General features: G+C 35.2%; 1 protein-coding gene across 1 annotated transcript in view; it reads right to left on the bottom strand.

Moving 5' to 3' along the window:
• The window catches only part of LOC111328179 (uncharacterized), a 92,677-nt gene that overhangs the window by 28,055 nt on the left and 42,721 nt on the right, over nt 1–21,901 (bottom strand). Inside the window, exons 59-108 of the mRNA XM_088744605.1 lie at nt 21,384–21,695; nt 21,002–21,043; nt 20,816–20,869; nt 20,493–20,570; nt 19,920–19,991; nt 19,374–19,757; nt 18,722–18,763; nt 18,540–18,593; nt 18,293–18,370; nt 17,687–17,962; nt 17,043–17,084; nt 16,855–16,908; nt 16,644–16,721; nt 15,799–16,320; nt 15,419–15,460; nt 15,233–15,286; nt 14,912–14,989; nt 14,342–14,413; nt 13,832–14,179; nt 13,177–13,218; nt 12,159–12,434; nt 11,512–11,553; nt 11,324–11,377; nt 11,113–11,190; nt 10,513–10,788; nt 10,131–10,172; nt 9,945–9,998; nt 9,624–9,701; nt 9,051–9,122; nt 8,505–8,888; nt 7,851–7,892; nt 7,669–7,722; nt 7,422–7,499; nt 6,817–7,092; nt 6,173–6,214; nt 5,985–6,038; nt 5,774–5,851; nt 4,929–5,450; nt 4,546–4,587; nt 4,361–4,414; nt 4,040–4,117; nt 3,431–3,502; nt 2,885–3,268; nt 2,231–2,272; nt 2,049–2,102; nt 1,802–1,879; nt 1,198–1,473; nt 554–595; nt 366–419; nt 157–234 (exon numbers count right to left, since the gene is read on the bottom strand). Of these exons, the coding sequence (XP_088600731.1) occupies nt 157–234; nt 366–419; nt 554–595; nt 1,198–1,473; nt 1,802–1,879; nt 2,049–2,102; nt 2,231–2,272; nt 2,885–3,268; nt 3,431–3,502; nt 4,040–4,117; nt 4,361–4,414; nt 4,546–4,587; nt 4,929–5,450; nt 5,774–5,851; nt 5,985–6,038; nt 6,173–6,214; nt 6,817–7,092; nt 7,422–7,499; nt 7,669–7,722; nt 7,851–7,892; nt 8,505–8,888; nt 9,051–9,122; nt 9,624–9,701; nt 9,945–9,998; nt 10,131–10,172; nt 10,513–10,788; nt 11,113–11,190; nt 11,324–11,377; nt 11,512–11,553; nt 12,159–12,434; nt 13,177–13,218; nt 13,832–14,179; nt 14,342–14,413; nt 14,912–14,989; nt 15,233–15,286; nt 15,419–15,460; nt 15,799–16,320; nt 16,644–16,721; nt 16,855–16,908; nt 17,043–17,084; nt 17,687–17,962; nt 18,293–18,370; nt 18,540–18,593; nt 18,722–18,763; nt 19,374–19,757; nt 19,920–19,991; nt 20,493–20,570; nt 20,816–20,869; nt 21,002–21,043; nt 21,384–21,695 (6,480 nt within the window). The remainder of the gene's footprint in view (nt 1–156; nt 235–365; nt 420–553; nt 596–1,197; nt 1,474–1,801; nt 1,880–2,048; nt 2,103–2,230; nt 2,273–2,884; nt 3,269–3,430; nt 3,503–4,039; nt 4,118–4,360; nt 4,415–4,545; nt 4,588–4,928; nt 5,451–5,773; nt 5,852–5,984; nt 6,039–6,172; nt 6,215–6,816; nt 7,093–7,421; nt 7,500–7,668; nt 7,723–7,850; nt 7,893–8,504; nt 8,889–9,050; nt 9,123–9,623; nt 9,702–9,944; nt 9,999–10,130; nt 10,173–10,512; nt 10,789–11,112; nt 11,191–11,323; nt 11,378–11,511; nt 11,554–12,158; nt 12,435–13,176; nt 13,219–13,831; nt 14,180–14,341; nt 14,414–14,911; nt 14,990–15,232; nt 15,287–15,418; nt 15,461–15,798; nt 16,321–16,643; nt 16,722–16,854; nt 16,909–17,042; nt 17,085–17,686; nt 17,963–18,292; nt 18,371–18,539; nt 18,594–18,721; nt 18,764–19,373; nt 19,758–19,919; nt 19,992–20,492; nt 20,571–20,815; nt 20,870–21,001; nt 21,044–21,383; nt 21,696–21,901) is intronic.

Here is a 21,901-nt window from a genome sequence, read left to right as displayed (position 1 = left end):
ATAAGACAGGGAAATACCCTAAATGAGGGAGAAAAACTGGACAATGTTGAGATTGGCCATAAACTAGATGCAGAATTCGATAAGATAACACCAAGACCTTCAATATATTAGACATTAAATAGTCAAGAAGCAAGTTCTGTAAAGCATTATTCCTACCTCGTCGTTGTTGGTGTTGAAACACTTGATGACGTCGACGCCGAGGAAGATGTTGACACTGAACTTGAAGTTGACGCGCTAGAAAATGATGGAATCAATAAAACTTTAAGTGCTTCAATCCTTTTATGTTGATCGTAGAAGCAATGAAAAGGGAAAAAACATTACTAAGTTGGTATCGTAAGCAATGAAAAACAGTTGTTCAACATTACCTTGATGAAGTTGACACACTTGACGATATCGATGCTGAACTTGATGTCGAAACACTGAAATAAAATTAAAAAAATGCAATGATGTTGGAAAAAATCTCATATACTTTCTATGGTTGGCTTTGTAGTTTTGCTTTAGCTATAATTCTTAATTAAAATTTAAATATTCGTATCAAATAGTTTTTTGATACCTTGATGAAGTTGATACACTTGACGAACTTGAAGTAGACACACTTTACAGAGAAATAAAAAGCAACATGAATCAAATGACTGCAACATATGTCGAATAGCACTGCTAAAAATTGATCGAGTTTTTCTAAACATTGCTTGGTGCTGTGCTATCAGAAATTCAAATTCTTTGTCTTTATTCCAGTTTCTTAAAGCCTTACCCATTTGAAGTTTCTTTTAATTTAAATATCTATCATTTCGACACTTTTAAAAGTTAAGGATATGGCATTTATCTTATTCAATTACTAAAATTGTTTTTTTTTTCTGATATGTGCACTACTGATTATTTTCGATCAATATTTTAATTTTAATGTCATCTACATAGTCTTGTAAAACTATGAGAAGAATAAGTCAATTTTAAGGCTCTCGCAGTGTATTTCCTTTCAACTAAAGTTTATTCAGAATAAAAATAAATGCCGGTGTTATATTTTGTATTCATTTTGCCAATAAAATTGACATTAACGAAATATCATTTAAAAGTGTGAGGAAAAGTAGGTGTAGATGTTGTGAGACATGCTTCTCAGGAGTAATATTTCTTATGAATGCATTGCAGAACACGGACATAATGGTCATAATTATTCTAATCTGAACACGATTAATTCCATACCTTGTGGTAGTTGGCGTCGAAACAGAAGACGATGTAGATACTGATGATGATGTTGAAGCGCTCGATGATGTTGATGCCGACGACGATGTTGAAATGCTTGATGATGTCGACACTGACGACGATGTCGAGGCACTTGATGATGTTGACAGTGACGACGATGTTGAGACACTCGAGGATGTCGAAACTGATGATGAAGTCGAAGCACTAGATGATGTTGATAAGGACGAAGAGGTTGAAGCACTGGATGATGTTGATGCCGAACTTGATGTAGATACACTACGAGGAAGAAAGGAATATATGTAAGAGAAAAGTTTCTTTCTAACTTTTCACTTTTAAGAACAGCTAATATTCACAATAACCTCGAAGAATATTCTCGTTAAAAGCTTTTTATGTAAAATTCAAAGGCGATATATTTGAGATCTCTCGGAACGGTTTAAAAAAATTAAATAGCTAATTGCCTTAATGGGGCTGACTCACAAGACAACGTTGACACTGACAGTGAATTAAATGCAAAATATTTGATAAGACCATTAACATAGAGCCAAGTGTAAAGTTGTTTTTTCGATATAACATAGAGACAAGGTCTCTAAAGCGTTAGTAATACCTCGTCGTTGTTGGTGTGGAAACACTCGATGGCGTGGACGCCGAGGAAGATGTTGACAGTGAACTTGAAGTTGACGCGCTAAAAATGATGATATTAATAATAATATTTATGTTTCAATGATTTTATATCGATGGTACTAGTAGTCAGAAAGGAAAAAGAAAACGGAGGTCAACACGATGCTCTTAAGAAACGATAAAACATTTTAAAGACGCATAGGAAGTCATATAAAACACTTGTCTTTTAATACCTTGATGAAGTTGAGACACTTGACGATGTCGATGCTGAGCTTGATGTGGAAACACTAAATAAAGTTGATAAGTGTAATGGTGTTTGAGAGACAACTCATATACTTTCTTTGGTTGTAATTTCATTTAAGCGAGACTTTCCTATTTCAAAATTTCCAATGCATATAAAATATTTTTATGGTACCTTGATGAAGTTGACACACTTGAGGAACTTGAAGTAGATACACTATAAAGAGAAATAAAAAGGAACATGAGAAAACAACTGCAACATATGTAGAATACAGCAACTAAAATCTGATCGACATTTTTCTAAATGTTGTTTGCTGCTGTGTAATCAGCAATGCCAATTCTTTCTCACTACTTAAAGTTACTTGAAGGCCAATGCATTTAAGTTTTTCAGTTAGTTATATATACTACTGAAATTTTTAAAGGCCCCAGGGTATAATAACTACCTGAGTCAATTGCTAAATTGTTTCCCTGTAAATTTCTAATATTGGTGTTTTTCTTTTCTCGATCAATATTTCAATTGCAATTTACGGTCTTGTGAAATGCTAAAAACAATTACTCGATTGAAACGCTCTTGGATTGTATCAACCGTTCTATTCAAAATTATTTATAATGGAAATGAAGGCTGATGATAAATTAGGCACAAAGTTGACAAATCACAATTTCATTATGTGAGGTTTGGATCAAAATTGTTTGCTCTGATTAAGAAAATGTAGCTGTGGATTATGTGAACCAAGCTGTTAGAGAGTAATAATTCTTCAGAATGCGTTTATCAATGAGCTCGGACAAAATGGTCACATCTATTGCGATCTGAACGAGAAAAGGTCCTTACCTCGTGGTAGTTGGTGTCGAAACAGAAGACGATGTAGACGCTGATGATGAAGTCGAAGCGCTTGATGATGTTGATGCCGACGACGATGATGAAATGCTCGATGAGGTGGAAATTGACGAAGATGTTGAGATACTTGATGATGTGGACACTGACGACGATGTTGAAGCACTTGATGACGTCGATGCTGAGGACGACGTTGAAGCACTTGATGACGTCGACGCTGAAGACGACGTTGAAGCACTTGATGACGTCGACGCTGAGGACGAGGTTGAAGCACTTGATGACGTCGTCGCTGAGGACGACGTTGAGGCACTCGATGACGTCGACGCTGACGAAGACGTTGAAGCAGTCGTTGGTGTTGATGTTAAACTTGATGTAGAAATACTATTAAAGAGAGACAAACATTTATATTTTTCTCTTTCAATTAAACCAGTTGATCACAGTAGCGTCAACGAAGTTTTTTTATGGAAACTACCCAAGTAAAACGAGAAAGGCGGTTATTTGAGATTACACGGATTGATCCTTAAAAAGGAGATAATTCACTACCTCGATGAGGTTGTCACACTAGACGACGTCGATACTGACGATGATGGGGATGCAGAACTTGATGTAGAAATACTGAAAGACAAGTAAAGTCGTTTAAAAAAGACGGCTACGGTAGAGAAAAGTTTTTCGTCACGAAGTCTAGAAACAGTCTCTCGATCACCCTTTATACCTCGATGCTCTTAGCGATATAGAAAAAAGATATGATAGAGTCATTATCTGGCCACTAAAACAGTTACGTGTTCAAAGCAGAAATTATCAATTCGGGAGTCAAGAAGGGAAAGTACTAACCAATTCAACTCAAGTATAATAAACCTTAGAAAACCTTTAAAAACAGATGTTGAAATATAGATAGGCTGAATCAAAAACCCGTTTATTCTTAAAAACAGTTATGAAAAAAGTAACCTTTCGCATTGAGTTAAATACTCCAAAATAATATCACGTACATCAATAGTATCACTATTAACCTTGAAGTGGGAAATAAACCAGATGACAAGATGTAATGACGTATATGTTTCATATGTTTGTTGTTGTAAGATGTAATGACTAAGTTATGTCGAGCAAAAAACTCACGGGGGTTCAGAAACAAGGTCTAACAGACGTCATTCATACCTCGTTGTTGTTGGTGTTGAAACAGAAGATGACGTCGACGCAGATGATGTTGTCGACACAGAACTTGAGGTTGATGCACTTATTGGAAAATAAAACACATCAACATAGTTGTCAAGGTTTCATATAAAATGCAAAAAAATGCAATGTCTACAACAGTCCACTAACAACAGCGAAAAGAAACTATGCATCATTTGCAGAAAAAATATTAAATGAAAATAAAAGCAATAATCTAACTGGTTCTCTTACAACCAATAATTGACATGATCCATAAATTTCATTTAACTCAAAGATCTAATTTAAAACCATTATGTTTGTTTCTACCTTGACGATGTTGACACACTTGACGAAGTTGACGCAGAGCTCGATGTGGACACGCTACAAAAAAATTTAAAGATTTCATGCGTCGAAAAGACTAACACATTAGTTTATCTATTTACTCTTTTAAATATGATTATATATCGATATCTGTTTCTGATCCACCTAACTTTAAAACACATTCCAAATACCTTGAGGAAGTTGACACACTTGATGAACTTGAAGTAGACGCACTGAAGTAAAGAAATGCATTAACAAAATTTCACATCAAAGTGTACACACAGTACAATTGTAAATTTAGCCTAGGCCCGAAAACAGACTATATACATGTTTAAGGAGTCTAAGAAGTTTCTTAGTAATTATGAGGAAGCATAATAGTTTTTAGCTGCGAGAGAAATGTTTGTAGCCTGATAAAAGTTGTAGTGTATCATCCACATTTTAATAGAAAAACGCGTAATTGTCAAAGTTTCTTTTCTCTCGAAATGGAACAATGTAAGACTTCAATATCATATTGTCACATAATACTGATATTGAGATGAATATTGGTATTGAACTAAGTTTAACCAATACATACCTCGTTGTAGTTGGTGTCGAAACAGAAGACGATGTTGACACTGATGATGATGTTGAAGCGCTTGATGAAGTTGATGCCGACGACGATGTTGAAATGCTTGATGAGGTCGAAATTGACGACGATGTTGAGACGCTTGATGATGTCGATACTGACGATGATGTTGAAGCACTCGATGATGTCGATACTGACGATGATATTGAAGTACTCGATGACGTCGATACTGACGACGATGTTGAAGCACTTGATGATGTCGATGCTAAGGATGATGTTAAGGTACTGGACGACAGCGAGAAAACGAATCCAGAGGATTTCGAAACGTACGACGAGAGAAACCTCGTTGATACCTTTGTTTCTGTCTGAGGTTTATATGTTGAAATGCTTAATGAGGTCGAAATTGACGAGGATGTGGATACGCTTGATGTTGTGGACACTGAGGAAGATGTTGAAGCACTTGATGATGTCGACGCAGACGACGACGTTGAAGCACTTGATGATGTTGATGCCGAACTTGATGTAGAGACACTAAGGGATAGATCAAAACATATATAAGGGAATAATCTCTTTCTTTTCTTTATTTATATTTTATTACACTTGGTGATCGCAATAACCTTAAAAAACTTCCTCAGAGAAATTACATACGTAAACTAGAAACGACGCCTATCAACGATTAAACAGAATAATCGCTAAGAATAAGACAGGGAAATACCCTAAACGGGGGAGAAAACCTGGACAATGTTGAGATTGGCCATAAACTAGATGTAGAATTCGAAAAGTTAACACCAAGACCTTCAATATATTAGACATTAAATAGTCAAGAAGCAAGGTCTGTAAAGCATTATTCGTACCTCGTCGTTGTTGGTGTTGAAACACTTGATGACGTCGACGCCGAGGAAGATGTTGACACTGAACTTGAAGTTGACGCGCTAGAAAATGATGAAGTCAATAAAACTTTAACTGCTTCAATCGTTTTATGTTGATCGTATAAGCAATGAAAAGGGAATAAAAACATTACTAAGTTGGTATCGTAAGCAATGAAAAACAGTTATTCAACATTACCTTGATGAAGTTGACACACTTGACGATGTCGATGCTGAACTTGATGTCGAAACACTGAAATAAAATTAAAAAAATGCAATGGTGTTGGAAAAAATCTCATATACTTTCTATGGTTGGCTTTGTAGTTTTGCTTTAGCTAGAATTCTTAATTAAAATTTACATATTCGTATCAAATAGTTTTTTGATACCTTGATGAAGTTGATACACTTGACGAACTTGAAGTAGACACACTTTACAGAGAAATAAAAAGCAACATGAATCAAATGACTGTAACATATGTCGAATAGCACTGCTAAAAGTTGATCGAGTTTTTCTAAACATTGCTTGGTGCTGTGCTATCAGAAATTCAAATTCTTTGTCTTTATTCCAGTTTTTTAAAGTCTTACCCATTTGAAGTTTCTTTTAATTTAAATATCTATCATTTGGACACTTTTAAAAGGTAAGGATATGGCATTTATCTCATTTAATTACTAAATTTTCTTTTTTTTTTGGATATGTGCACTACTGATTATTTTCGATCAATATTTTTATTTTAATGTCATCTACATAGTCTTGTAAAACTATGAGAAGAATAAGTCAATTTTAAGGCTCTCGCAGTGTATTTCCTTTCAACTAAAGTTTATTCAGAATAAAAATAAATGCCGGTATTATATTTTGTATTCATTTTGCCAATAAAATTGACATTAACGAAATATCATTTAAAAGTGTGAGGAAAAGTAGGTGTAGATGTTGTGAGACATGCTTCTCAGGAGTAATATTTCTTATGAATGCATTGCAGAACACGGACATAATGGTCATAATTATTCTAATCTGAACACGATTAATTCCATACCTTGTGGTAGTTGGCGTCGAAACAGAAGACGATGTAGATACTGATGATGATGTTGAAGCGCTCGATGATGTTGATGCCGACGACGATGTTGAAATGCTTGATGATGTCGACACTGACGACGATGTCGAGGCACTTGATGATGTTGACAGTGACGACGATGTTGAGACACTCGAGGATGTCGAAACTGATGATGAAGTCGAAGCACTAGATGATGTTGATAAGGACGAAGAGGTTGAAGCACTGGATGATGTTGATGCCGAACTTGATGTAGATACACTACGAGGAAGAAAGGAATATATGTAAGAGAAAAGTTTCTTTCTAACTTTTCACTTTTAAGAACAGCTAATATTCACAATAACCTCGAAGAATATTCTCCTTAAAAGCTTTTTATGTAAAATTCAAAGGCGATATATTTGAGATCTCTCGGAACGGGATAAAAAAAATGAAATAGCTAATTGCCTTAATGGGGCTGACTTACAAGACAACTTTGACACTGACAGTGAAATAAATGCAAAATATTTGATAAGACCATTAACATAGAGCCAAGTGTAAAGTTGTTTTTTCGATATAACATAGAGACAAGGTCTCTAAAGCGTTAGTAATACCTCGTCGTTGTTGGTGTGGAAACACTCGATGACGTGGACGCCGAGGAAGATGTTGACAGTGAACTTGAAGTTGACGCGCTAAAAATGATGATATCAATAATAATATTCATGTTTCAATGATTTTATATCGAGGGTACTAGTAGTCAAAAAGGAACAAGAAAACGGAGGTAAACACGATGCTCTTAAGAAACGATAAAACATTTTAAAGACGCATAGGAAGTCATATAAAACACTTGTCTTTTAATACCTTGATGAAGTTGAGACACTTGACGATGTCGATGCTGAGCTTGATGTGGAAACACTAAATAAAGTTGATAAGTGTAATGGTGTTTGAGAGACAACTCATATACTTTCTTAGGTTGTAATTTCATTTAAGCGAGACTTTCCTATTTCAAAATTTCCTATGCATATAAAATATTTTTATGGTACCTTGATGAAGTTGACACACTTGAGGAACTTGAAGTAGATACACTATAAAGAGAAATAAAAAGGAACATGAGAAAACAACTGCAACATATGTAGAATACAGCAACTAAAATCTGATCGACATTTTTCTAAATGTTGTTTGCTGCTGTGTAATCAGTAATGCCAATTCTTTGTCACTACTTAAAGTTACTTGAAGGCCAATGCATTTAAGTTTTTAAGTTAGTTATCTATACTACTGAAATTTTTAAAGGCCCCAGGGTATAATAACTACCTGAGTCAATTGCTAAATTGTTTCCCTGTAAATTTCTAATATTGGTGCTTTTTTTTTCTCGATCAATGTTTCAATTGCAATTTACGGTCTTGTGAAATGCTGAAAACAATTACTCGATTGAAACGCTCTTGGATTGTATCAACCTTTCTATTCAAAATAATTTATAATGGAAATGAAGGCTGATGATAAATTAGGCACAAAGTTGACAAATCACAATTTCATTATGTGAGGTTTGGATCAAAATTGTTTCCTCTGATTAAGAAAATGTAGCTGTGGATTATGTGAACCAAGCTGTTAGAGAGTAATAATTCTTCAGAATGCGTTTATCAGTGAGCTCGGACAAAATGGTCACATCTATTGCGATCTGAACGAGAAAAGGTCCTTACCTCGTGGTAGTTGGTGTCGAAACAGAAGACGATGTAGACGCTGATGATGAAGTCGAAGCGCTTGATGATGTTGATGCCGACGACGATGTTGAAATGCTCGATGAGGTGGAAATTGACGAAGATGTTGAGATACTTGATGATGTGGACACTGACGATGATGTTGAAGCACTTGATGACGTCGATGCTGAGGACGACGTTGAAGCACTTGATGACGTCGACGCTGAAGACGACGTTGAAGCACTTGATGACGTCGACGCTGAGGACGAAGTTGAAGCACTTGATGACGTCGACGCTGAGGACGACGTTGAGGCACTCGATGACGTCGACGCTGACGAAGACGTTGAAGCAGTCGTTGGTGTTGATGTTAAACTTGATGTAGAAATACTATGAAAGACAGAGAAACATTTCTATTTTTCTCTTTCAATTAAACCAGTTGATCACAGTAGCGTCAACGAAGTTCTTTTATGGATACTACCCAAGTAAAAGGAGAAAGGCGGTTATTTGATATTACACGGATTGATCCTTGAAAATGAGATAATTAACTACCTTGATGAGGTTGACACACTAGACGACGTCGATACTGACGATGATGGGGATGCAGAACTTGATGTAGAAATACTGAAAGACAAGTAAAGTCGTTTAAAAAAGACGACTACGGTGGAGAAAAGTTTTTCATCACGAAGTCTAGAAACATAGTCTCTCGATCACCCTTTATACCTCGATACTCTTAGCGATATAGAAGAAAGAGATAATATAATCATTATCTGGCCACTAAAACAGTTACGTGTTCAAAGCAGAAATTAACAATTGGGGAGTCTGGAAGGGAAAGTACTAACCAATTCAACTCAAGTATAATAAACCTTAGAAAACCTTTAAAAACAGATATTGAAATATAGATAGCCTGAATCAAAAACACGTTTATTCTTAAAAACAGTTATGAAAAAGAAGTAACCTTTCGCATTGAGTTAAATACCCCAAAATAATATCACGTACATCAGTACTATCACTATTAACCTTGAAGTGGTAAATAAACCAGATGACAAGATGTAATGACTAAGTTATGTCGAGCAAAAAACTCACGGGGGTTAAGAAAAAAGGTCTAACAGACGTCATTCATACCTCGTTGTTGTTGGTGTTGAAACAGAAGATGACGTCGACGCAGATGATGTTGTCGACACAGAACTTGAGGTTGATGCACTTATTGGAAAATAAAACACACCAAAAAAGTTGTCAAGGTTTCATATAAAATGCTAAAAAATGCAATGTCTACAACAGTCCATTAACAACAGCGAAAAGAAACTATGGATCATTTGCAGAAAAAATATTAAATGAAAATAAAAGCAATAATCTAACTGGTTCTCTTACAACCAATAATTGACATGATCCATAAATTTCATTTAACTTAAAGATCTAATGTAAAACCATTATGTTTGTTTCTACCTTGACGATGTTGACACACTTGACGAAGTTGACGCAGAGCTCGATGTGGACACGCTACAAAAAAATTTAAAGATTTCAAGCGTCGAAAAGACTAACACATTAGTTTATCTATTTACTCTTTTAAATATGATTATATATTTATATCTGTGTCTGATCCACCCTAACTTTAAAACACATTCCAAATACCTTGAGGAAGTTGACACACTTGATGAACTTGAAGTAGACGCACTGAAGTAAAGAAATGCATTAAAATTTCACATCAAAGTGTATACACACAGTACAATTGTAAATTTAGCCTAGGCCCGAAAACAGACTATATACATGTTTAAGGAGTCTAAGAAGTTTCTTAGTAATTATGATGAAGCATAATAATTTTTAGATGCGAGAGAAATGTTTGTAACCTGATAAAAGTTGTAGTGTATCATCCACATTTTAATAGATAAAAGCGTAATTGTCAAAGTTTCTTTTCTCTCGAAATGGTACAATGTGAGACTTCAATATCATATTGTCAGATAATGCTGATATTGAGATGAATATTGGTATTGAACTAAGTTTAACCAATACATACCTCGTTGTAGTTGGTGTCGAAACAGAAGTCGATGTTGACACTGATGATGATGTTGAAGCGCTTGATGAAGTTGATGCCGACGACGATGTTGAAATGCTTGATGAGGTCGAAATTGACGACGATGTTGAGACGCTTGATGATGTCGATACTGACGATGATGTTGAAGCACTCGATGATGTCGATACTGACGATGATATTGAGGCACTTGATGATGTCGACGCAGACGACGACGTTGAAGCACTTGATGATGTTGATGCCGAACTTGATGTAGAGACACTAAGGGATAGATCAAAAAATATATAAGGGAATAATCTCTTTCTTTTCTTTATTTATATTTTAGTACACTTGGTGATCGTAATAACGTTTAAAAACTTCCTCATAAAAAATTACATACGTAAACTAGAAACGATGCCTATCAACGATTAAACAGAATAATCACTAAGAATTAGACAGGGAAATACCCTAAACGGGGGAGAAAAACTGGACAATGTTGAGATTGGCCATAAACTAGATGCAGAATTCGATAAGATAACACCAAGACCTTCTATATATTAGACATTAAATAGTCAAGAAGCAAGTTCTGTAAAGCATTATTCCTACCTCGTCGTTGTTGGTGTTGAAACACTTGATGACGTCGACGCCGAGGAAGATGTTGACACTGAACTTGAAGTTGACGCGCTAGAAAATGATGAAGTCAATAAAACTTTAAGTGCTTCAATCGTTTTATGTTGATCGTATAAGCAATGAAAAGGGAATAAAAACATTACTAAGTTGGTATCGTAAGCAATGAAAAACAGTTGTTCAACATTACCTTGATGAAGTTGACACACTTGACGATGTCGATGCTGAACTTGATGTCGAAACACTGAAATAAAATTAAAAAAATGCAATGGTGTTGGAAAAAATCTCATATACTTTCTATGGTTGGCTTTGTAGTTTTGCTTTAGCTAGAATTCTTAATTAAAAATTACATATTCATATCAAATAGTTTTTTGATACCTTGATGAAGTTGATACACTGGACGAACTTGAAGTAGACACACTTTACAGAGAAATAAAAAGCAACATGAATCAAATGACTGCAACATATGTCGAATAGCACTGCTAAAAATTGATCGAGTTTTCCTAAACATTGCTTGGTGCTGTGCTATCAGAAATTGAAATCCTTTTTCTTTATTCCAGTTTCTTAAAGCCTTACCCATTTGAAGTTTCTTTTAATTTAAATATCTATTATTTGGACACTTTTAAAAGTTAAGGATATGGCATTTATCTCATTCAATTACTATAATTGTTTTTTTTTTTTTTTGATATGTGCACTACTGATTTTTTTCGATCAATATTTTAATTTTAATGTCATCTACATAGTCTTGTAAAACTATGAGAAGAATAAGTCAATTTTAAGGCTCTCGCAGTGTATTTCCTTTCAACTAAAGTTTATTCAGAATAAAAATAAATGCCGGTATTATATTTTGTATTCATTTTGCCAATAAAATTGACATTAACAAAATATCATTTAAAAGTGTGAGGAAAAGTAGGTGTAGATGTTGTGAGACATGCTTCTCAGGAGTAATATTTCTTATGAATGCATAGCAGAACACGGACATAATGGTCATAATTATTCTAATCTGAACACCATTAATTCCATACCTTGTGGTAGTTGGCGTCGAAACAGAAGACGATGTAGATACTGATGATGATGTTGAAGCGCTCGATGATGTTGATGCCGACGACGATGTTGAAATGCTTGATGATGTCGACACTGACGACGATGTCGAGGCACTTGATGATGTTGACAGTGACGACGATGTTGAGACACTCGAGGATGTCGAAACTGATGATGAAGTCGAAGCACTAGATGATGTTGATAAGGACGAAGAGGTTGAAGCACTGGATGATGTTGATGCCGAACTTGATGTAGATACACTACGAGGAAGAAAGGAATATATGTAAGAGAAAAGTTTCTTTCTAACTTTTCACTTTTAAGAACAGCTTATAATCACAATAACCTCTAAGAATATTCTCCTTAAAAGCTTTTTATGTAAAAGAGAAAGGCGACATATTTGATATCTCTCGGAACGATATAAAAAAAATTAAATAGCTAATTGCCTTAATGGGGCTGACTCAGAAGACAATTTTGACACTGACAGTGAAATAAATGCAAAATATTTGATAAGACCATTAACATAGAGCCAAGTGTAAAGTTTTTTTTTCGATATAACATAGAGACAAGGTCTCTAAAGCGTTAGTAATACCCCGTCGTTGTTGGTGTGGAAACACTCGATGACGTGGACACCGAGGAAGATGTTGACACTGAACTTGCAGTTGTCGCGCTAAAAATGATGATATTAGTAATAATACTCATGTTTCAATGATTTTATATCGATGGTGTTAGTAGTCAAAAAGGAAAAAGAAAACGGAGGTCAACACGATGCTCTTAACAAACGATAAAACGTTTTAAAGAGGCATAGGAAGTCTTTTAATACCATGATGAAGTTGAGACACTTGACGATGTCGATGCTGAACTTGATGTGGAAACACTAAATAAAGTTGATAAGTGTAATGGTGTTTGAGAGACAACTCATATACTTTCTTTGGTTGTAATTTCACTTAAGCGCGAATTTCCTATTTCAAAATTTCCTATGCATAGAAAATATTTTTATGGTACCTTGATGAAGTTGACACACTTGACGAACTTGAAGTAGATACACTATAAAGAGAAATAAAAAGGAACATGAGAAGACAACTGCAACATATGTAGAATACAGCAACTAAAATCTGATCGACATTTTTCTAAATGTTGTTTGCTGCTGTGTAATCAGTAATGGCCAATTCTTTGTCACTACTTAAAGTTACTTGAAGGCCAATTCATTTAAGTTTTTAAGTTAGTTATCTATACTACTGAAATTTTTAAAGGCCCCAGGGTATAATAACTACCTGAGTCAATTGCTAAATTGTTTCCCTGTAGATTTCTAATATTGGTGTTTTTTTTTTCTCGATCAATGTTTCAATTGCAATTTACGGTCTTGTGAAATGCTGAAAACAATTACTCGATTGAAACCCTGTTAAATTGTATCAACCTTTCTATTCAAAATTATTTATAATGGAAATGAAGGCTGATGATAAATTAGGCACAAAGTTGACAAATCACAATTTCATTATGTGAGGTTTGGATCAAAATTGTTTGCTCTGATTAAGAAAATGCAGCTGTGGATTATGTGAACCAAGCTGTTAGAGAGTAATAATTCTTCAGAATGCGTTTATCAATGAGCTCGGACAAAATGCTCACATCTATTGCGATCTGAACGAGAAAAGGTCCTTACCTCGTGGTAGTTGGTGTCGAAACAGAAGACGATGTAGACGCTGTTGATGAAGTCGAAGCGCTTGATGATGTTGATGCCGACGACGATGTTGAAATGCTCGATGAGGTGGAAATTGACGAAGATGTTGAGATACTTGATGATGTGGACACTGACGATGATGTTGAAGCACTTGATGACGTCGATGCTGAGGACGACGTTGAACCACTTGATGACGTCGACGCTGAAGACGACGTTGAAGCACTTGATGACGTCGACGCTGAGGACGACGTTGAGGCACTCGATGACGTCGACGCTGACGAAGACGTTGAAGCAGTCGTCGGTGTTGATGTTAAACTTGATGTAGAAATACTATGAAAGACAGACAAACATTTCTATTTTTCTCTCTCAATTAAACCAGTTTATCACAGTAGTGTCAACGAAGTTCTTTTATGGAAACTACCCAAGTAAAACGAGAAATGCGGTTATTTGAGATTACACGGATTGATCCTTAAAAATGAGATAATTAACTACCTTGATGAGGTTGACACACTAGACGACGTCGATACTGAGGATGATGGGGATGCAGAACTTGATGTAGAAATACTGAAACACAAGTAAAATCGTTTAAAAAAGACGGCTACGGTGGAGAAAAGTTTTTTGTCCCGAAGTCTAGAAACATAGTCTCTCGATCACCCTTTATACCTAGATACTCTTGGCGATATAGAAAAAAGAGATAATATAGACATTATCTGGCCACTAAAACAGTTACGTCTTCGAAGCAGAAATTAACAATTGGGAAGTCAGGAAGGAAAAGTACTAACAAATTCAACTCAAGTATAATAAACCTTAGAAAACCTTTAAAAACAGATATTGAAATATAGATAGCCTGCATCAAAAACACGTTTATTCTTAAAAACAGTTATGAAAAAAGTAACCTTTCGCATTGAGTTAAATACTCCAAAATAATATCACGTACATCAATACTAACACTAATAACCTTGAAGTGGCAAATAAACCAGATGAAAAGATGTAATGACTAAGTTATGTCGAGCAAAAACTCACAGGGGTTCAGAAACAAGATCTAACAGACGTCATTCATACCTCGTTGTTGTTGGTGTTGAAACAGAAGATGACGTCGACGCAGATGATGTTGTCGACACAGAACTTGAGGTTGATGCACTTATTGGAAAATAAAACACATCAAAATAGTTGTCAAGGTTTCATATAAAATGCAAAAAAATGCAATGTCTACAACAGTCCACTAACAACAGCGAAAAGAAACTATGGATCATTTGCAGAAAAAATATTAAATGAAAATAAAAGCAATAATCTAACTGGTTCTCTTACAACCAATAATTGACATGATCCATAAATTTCATTTAACTTAAAGATCTAATGTAAAACCATTATGTTTGTTTCTACCTTGACGATGTTGACACACTTGACGAAGTTGACGCAGAGCTCGATGTGGACACGCTACAAAAAAATTTAAAGATTTCAAGCGTCGAAAAGACTAACACATTAGTTTATCTATTTACTCTTTTAAATATGATTATATATTTATATCTGTGTCTGATCCACCCTAACTTTAAAACACATTCCAAATACCTTGAGGAAGTTGACACACTTGATGAACTTGAAGTAGACGCACTGAAGTAAAGAAATGCATTAAAATTTCACATCAAAGTGTACACACAGTACAATTGTAAATTTAGCCTAGGCCCGAAAACAGACTATATACATGTTTAAGAAGTCTAAGAAGTTTCTTAGTAATTATGAGGAAGCATAACAGTTTTTAGCTGCGAGAGAAATGTTTGTAGCCTGATAAAAGTTGTAGTGTATCATCCACATTTTAATAGAAAAACGCGTAATTGTCAAAGTTTCTTTTCTCTCGAGATGGTACAATGTGAGACTTCAATATCATATTGTCACATAATACTGATATTGAGATGAATATTGGTATTGAACTAAGTTTAACCAATACATACCTCGTTGTAGTTGGTGTCGAAACAGAAGACGATGTTGACACTGACGATGATGTTGAAGCGCTTGATGAAGTTGATGCCGACGACGATGTTGAAATGCTTGATGAGGTCGAAATTGACGACGATGTTGAGACACTTGACGATGTCGATACTGACGATGATGTTGAAGCACTCGATGATGTCGATAGTGACGATGATATTGAAGTACTCGATGACGTCGATACTGACGACGATGTTGAAGCACTTGATGATGTCGATGCTAAGGATGATGTTAAGGTACTGGACGACAGCGAGAAAACGAATCCAGAGGATTTCGAAACGTACGACGAGAGAAACCTCGTTGATACCTTTGTTTCTGTCTGAGGTTTATATGTTGAAATGCTCAATGAGGTCGAAATTGACGAGGATGTGGATACGCTTGATGTCGTGGACACTGAGGAAGATGTTGAAGCACTTGATGATGTCGACGCAGACGACGACGTTGAAGCACTTGATGATGTTGATGCCGAACTTGATGTAGAGACACTAAGAGATAGATCAAAACATATATAAGGGAATAATCTCTTTCTTTTCTTTATTTATATTTTATTACACTTGGTGATCGCAATAACCTTAAAAAACTTCCTCATAGAAATTACATACGTAAACTAGAAACGACGCCTATCAACGATTAAACAGAATAATCGCTAAGAATTAGACAGGGAAATACCCTAAACGGGGGAGAAAAACTGGACAATGTTGAGATTGGCCATAAACTAGATGTAGAATTCGAAAAGTTAACACCAAGACCTTCAATATATTAGACATTAAATAGTCAAGAAGCAAGGTCTGTAAAGCATTATTCCTACCTCGTCGTTGTTGGTGTTGAAACACTTGATGACGTCGACGCCGAGGAAGATGTTGACACTGAACTTGAAGTTGACGCGCTAGAAAATGATGAAGTCAATAAAACATTAAGTGCTTCAATCGTTTTATGTTGATCGTATAAGCAATGAAAAGGGAATAAAAACATTACTAAGTTGGTATCGTAAGCAATGAAAAACAGTTGTTCAACATTACCTTGATGAAGTTGACACACTTGACGATGTCGATGCTGAACTTGATGTCGAAACACTGAAATAAAATTAAAAAAATGCAATGGTGTTGGAAAAAATCTCATATACTTTCTATGCTTGGCTTTGTAGTTTTGCTTTAGCTATAATTCTTAATTAAAAATTACATATTTGTATCAAATAGTTTTTTGATACCTTGATGAAGTTGATACACTTGACGAACTTGAAGTAGACACACTTTACAGAGAAATAAAAAGCAACATGAATCAAATGACTGCAACATATGTCGAATAGCACTGCTAAAAATTGATCGAGTTTTTCTAAACATTGCTTGGTGCTGTGCTATCAGAAATTCAAATTCTTTGTCTTTATTCCAGTTTCTTAAAGCCTTACCCATTTGAAGTTTCTTTTAATTTAAATATCTATCATTTCGACACTTTTAAAAGTTAAGGATATGGCATTTATCTCATTTAATTACTAAATTTTCTTTTTTTTTTGGATATGTGCACTACTGATTATTTTCGATCAATACTTTTATTTTAATGTCATCTACATAGTCTTGTAAAACTATGAGAAGAATAAGTCAATTTTAAGGCTCTCGCAGTGTATTTCCTTTCAACTAAAGTTTATTCAGAATAAAAATAAATGCCGGTGTTATATTTTGTATTCATTTTTCCAATAAAATTGACATTAACGAAATATCATTTAAAAGTGTGAGGAAAAGTAGGTGTAGATGTTGTGAGACATGCTTCTCAGGAGTAATATTTCTTATGAATGCATAGCAGAACACGGACATAATGGTTATAATTATTCTAATCTGAACACGATTAATTCCATACCTTGTGGTAGTTGGCGTCGAAACAGAAGACGATGTAGATACTGATGATGATGTTGAAGCGCTCGATGATGTTGATGCCGACGACGATGTTGAAATGCTTGATGATGTCGACACTGACGACAATGTCGAGGCACTTGATGATGTTGACAGTGACGACGATGTTGAGACACTCGAGGATGTCGAAACTGATGATGAAGTCGAAGCACTAGATGATGTTGATAAGGACGAAGAGGTTGAAGCACTGGATGATGTTGATGCCGAACTTGATGTAGATACACTACGAGGAAGAAAGGAATATATGTAAGAGAAAAGTTTCTTTCTAACTTTTCACTTTTAAGAAGAGCTAATATTCACAATAACCTCTAAGAATATTCTCCTTAAAAGCTTTTTATGTAAAAAACAAAGGCGATATATTTGAGATCTCTCGGAACGGTATAAAAAAAATTAATATAGCTAATTGTCTTAATGGGGCTGACTTACAAGACAACTTTCACACTGACAGTGAATTAAATGCAAAATATTTGATTAGACCATTAACATAGAGCCAAGTGTAAAGTTGTTTTTTCGTTATAACATAGAGACAAGGTCTCTAAAGCGTTAGTAATACCTCGTCGTTGTTGGTGTGGAAACACTCGATGACGTGGACGCCGAGGAAGATGTTGACAGTGAACTTGAAGTTGACGCGCTAAAAATGATGATATCAATAATAATATTCATGTTTCAATGATTTTATATCGATGGTACTAGTAGTCAAAAAGGAACAAGAAAACGGAGGTAAACACGATGCTCTTAAGAAACGATAAAACATTTTAAAGACGCATACGAAGTCATATAAAACACTTGTCTTTTAATACCTTGATGAAGTTGAGACACTTGAGGATGTCGATGCTGAGCTTGATGTGGAAACACTAAATAAAGTTGATGAGTGTAATGGTGTTTGAGAGACAACTCATATACTTTCTTAGGTTGTAATTTCATTTAAGCGAGACTTTCCTATTTCAAAATTTCCTATGCATATAAAATATTTTTATGGTACCTTGATGAAGTTGACACACTTGACGAACTTGAAGTAGATACACTATAAAGAGAAATAAAAAGGAACATGAGAAAACAACTGCAACATATGTAGAATACAGCAACTAAAATCTGATCGACATTTTTCTAAATGTTGTTTTCTGTTGTGTAATCAGTAATGCCAATTCTTTGTCACTTAAAGTTACTTGAAGGCCAATGCATTTAAGTTTTTAAGTTAGTTATCTATACTACTGAAATTTTTAAAGGCCCCAGGGTATAATAACTACCTGAGTCAATTGCTAAATTGTTTCCCTGTAAATTTCTAATATTGGTGTTTTTTTTTTTCTCGATCAATGTTTCAATTGCAATTTACGGTCTTGTGAAATGCTGAAAACAATTACTCGATTGAAACGCTCTTGGATTGTATCAACCTTTCTATTCAAAATAATTTATAATGGAAATGAAGGCTGGTGATAAATTAGGCACAAAGTTGAGAAATCACAATTTCATTATGTGAGGTTTGGATCAAAATTGTTTCCTCTGATTAAGAAAATGTAGCTGTGGATTATGTGAACCAAGCTGTTAGAGAGTAATAATTCTTCAGAATGCGTTTATCAATGAGCTCGGACAAAATGCTCACATCTATTGCGATCTGAACGAGAAAAGGTCCTTACCTCGTGGTAGTTGGTGTCGAAACAGAAGACGATGTAGACGCTGATGATGAAGTCGAAGCGCTTGATGATGTTGATGCCGACGACGATGTTGAAATGCTCGATGAGGTGGAAATTGACGAAGATGTTGAGATACTTGATGATGTGGACACTGACGATGATGTTGAAGCACTTGATGACGTCGATGCTATGGACGACGTTGAAGCACTTGATGACGTCGACGCTGAAGACGACGTTGAAGCACTTGATGACGTCGACGCTGAGGACGAAGTTGAAGCACTTGATGACGTCGACGCTGAGGACGACGTTGAGGCACTCGATGACGTCGACGCTGACGAAGACGTTGAAGCAGTCGTTGGTGTTGATGTTAAACTTGATGTAGAAATACTATGAAAGACGGAGAAACATTTCTATTTTTCTCTTTCAATTAAACCAGTTGATCACAGTAGCGTCAACGAAGTTCTTTTACGGAAACTACCCGAGTAAAAGGAGAAAGGCGGTTATTTGAGATTACACGGATTGATCCTTGAAAATGAGATAATTAACTACCTTGATGAGGTTGACACACTAGACGACGTCGATACTGACGATGATGGGGATGCAGAACTTGATGTAGAAATACTGAAAGACAAGTAAAGTCGTTTAAAAAAGACGACTACGGTGGAGAAAAGTTTTTCATCACGAAGTCTAGAAACATAGTCTCTCGATCACCCTTTATACCTTGATACTCTTAGCGATATAGAAAAAAGAGATAATATAATCATTATCTGGCCACTAAAACAGTTACGTGTTCAAAGCAGAAATTAACAATTGGGGAGTCTGGAAGGGAAAGTACTAACCAATTCAACTCAAGTATAATAAACCTTAGAAAACCTTTAAAAACAGATATTGAAATATAGATAGCCTGAATCAAAAACACGTTTATTCTTAAAAACAGTTATGAAAAAGAAGTAACCTTTCGCATTGAGTTAAATACCCCAAAATAATATCACGTACATCAGTACTATCACTATTAACCTTGAAGTGGTAAATAAACCAGATGACAAGATGTAATGACTAAGTTATGTCGAGCAAAAAACTCACGGGGGTTGAGAAAAGAGGTCTAACAGAGGTCATTCATACCTCGTTGTTGTTGGTGTTGAAACAGAAGATGACGTCGACGCAGATGATGATGTCGACACAGAACTTGAGGTTGATGCACTTATTGGAAAATAAAACACACCAAAAAAGTTGTCAAGGTTTCATATAAAATGCTAAAAAATGCAATGTCTACAACAGTCCATTAACAACAGCGAAAAGAAACTATGGATCATTTGCAGAAAAAATATTAAATGAAAATAAAAGCAATAATCTAACTGGTTCTCTTACAACAAATAATTCACATGATCCATAAATTTCATTTAACTTAAAGATCTAATGTCAAAAACCATTATGTTTGTTTCTACCTTGACGATGTTGACACACTTGACGAAGTTGACGCAGAGCTCGATGTGGACACGCTACAAAAAAATTTAAAGATTTCATGCGTCGAAAAGACTAACACATTAGTTTATCTATTTACTCTTTTAAATATGATTATATATTTATATCTGTGTCTGATCCACCCTAACTTTAAAACACATTCCAAATACCTTGAGGAAGTTGACACACTTGATGAACTTGAAGTAGACGCACTGAAGTAAAGAAATGCATTAAAATTTCACATCAAAGTGTATACACACAGTACAATTGTAAATTTAGCCTAGGCCCGAAAACAGACTATATACATGTTTAAGGAGTCTAAGAAGTTTCTTAGTAATTATGATGAAGCATAATAATTTTTAGCTGCGAGAGAAATGTTTGTAACCTGATAAAAGTTGTAGTGTATCATCCACATTTTAATAGATAAAAGCGTAATTGTCAAAGTTTCTTTTCTCTGGAGATGGTACAATGTGAGACTTCAATATCATATTGTCACATAATACTGATATTGAGATGAATATTGGTATTGAACTAAGTTTAACCAATACATACCTCGTTGTAGTTGGTGTCGAAACAGAAGACGATGTTGACACTGATGATGATGTTGAAGCGCTTGATGAAGTTGATGCCGACGACGATGTTGAAATGCTTGATGAGGTCGAAATTGACGACGATGTTGAGACACTTGATGATGTCGATACTGACGATGATGTTGAAGCACTCGATGATGTCGATAGTGACGATGATATTGAAGTACTCGATGACGTCGATACTGACGGCGATGTTGAAGCACTTGATGATGTCGACGCAGACGACGACGTTGAAGCACTTGATGATGTTGATGCCGAACTTGATGTAGAGACACTAAGGGATAGATCAAAACATATATAAGGGAATAATCTCTTTCTTTTCTTTATTTATATTTTAGTACACTCGCTGATCGCAATAACCTTTAAAAACTTCCTCATGAAAAATTACATACGTAAACTAGAAACGATGCCTATCAACGATTAAACAGAATAATCACTAAGAATGAGACAGGGAAATACCCTAAATGAGGGAGAAAAACT

This window comes from Stylophora pistillata, chromosome 14, assembly GCF_964205215.1.
Source record: "Stylophora pistillata chromosome 14, jaStyPist1.2, whole genome shotgun sequence".
Classification (NCBI taxonomy): Eukaryota; Metazoa; Cnidaria; class Anthozoa; order Scleractinia; family Pocilloporidae; genus Stylophora; species Stylophora pistillata.
The sequence above is the reverse complement of the archived record's forward strand: the minus strand, read 5'-3'. Positions and strand labels throughout refer to the sequence as shown.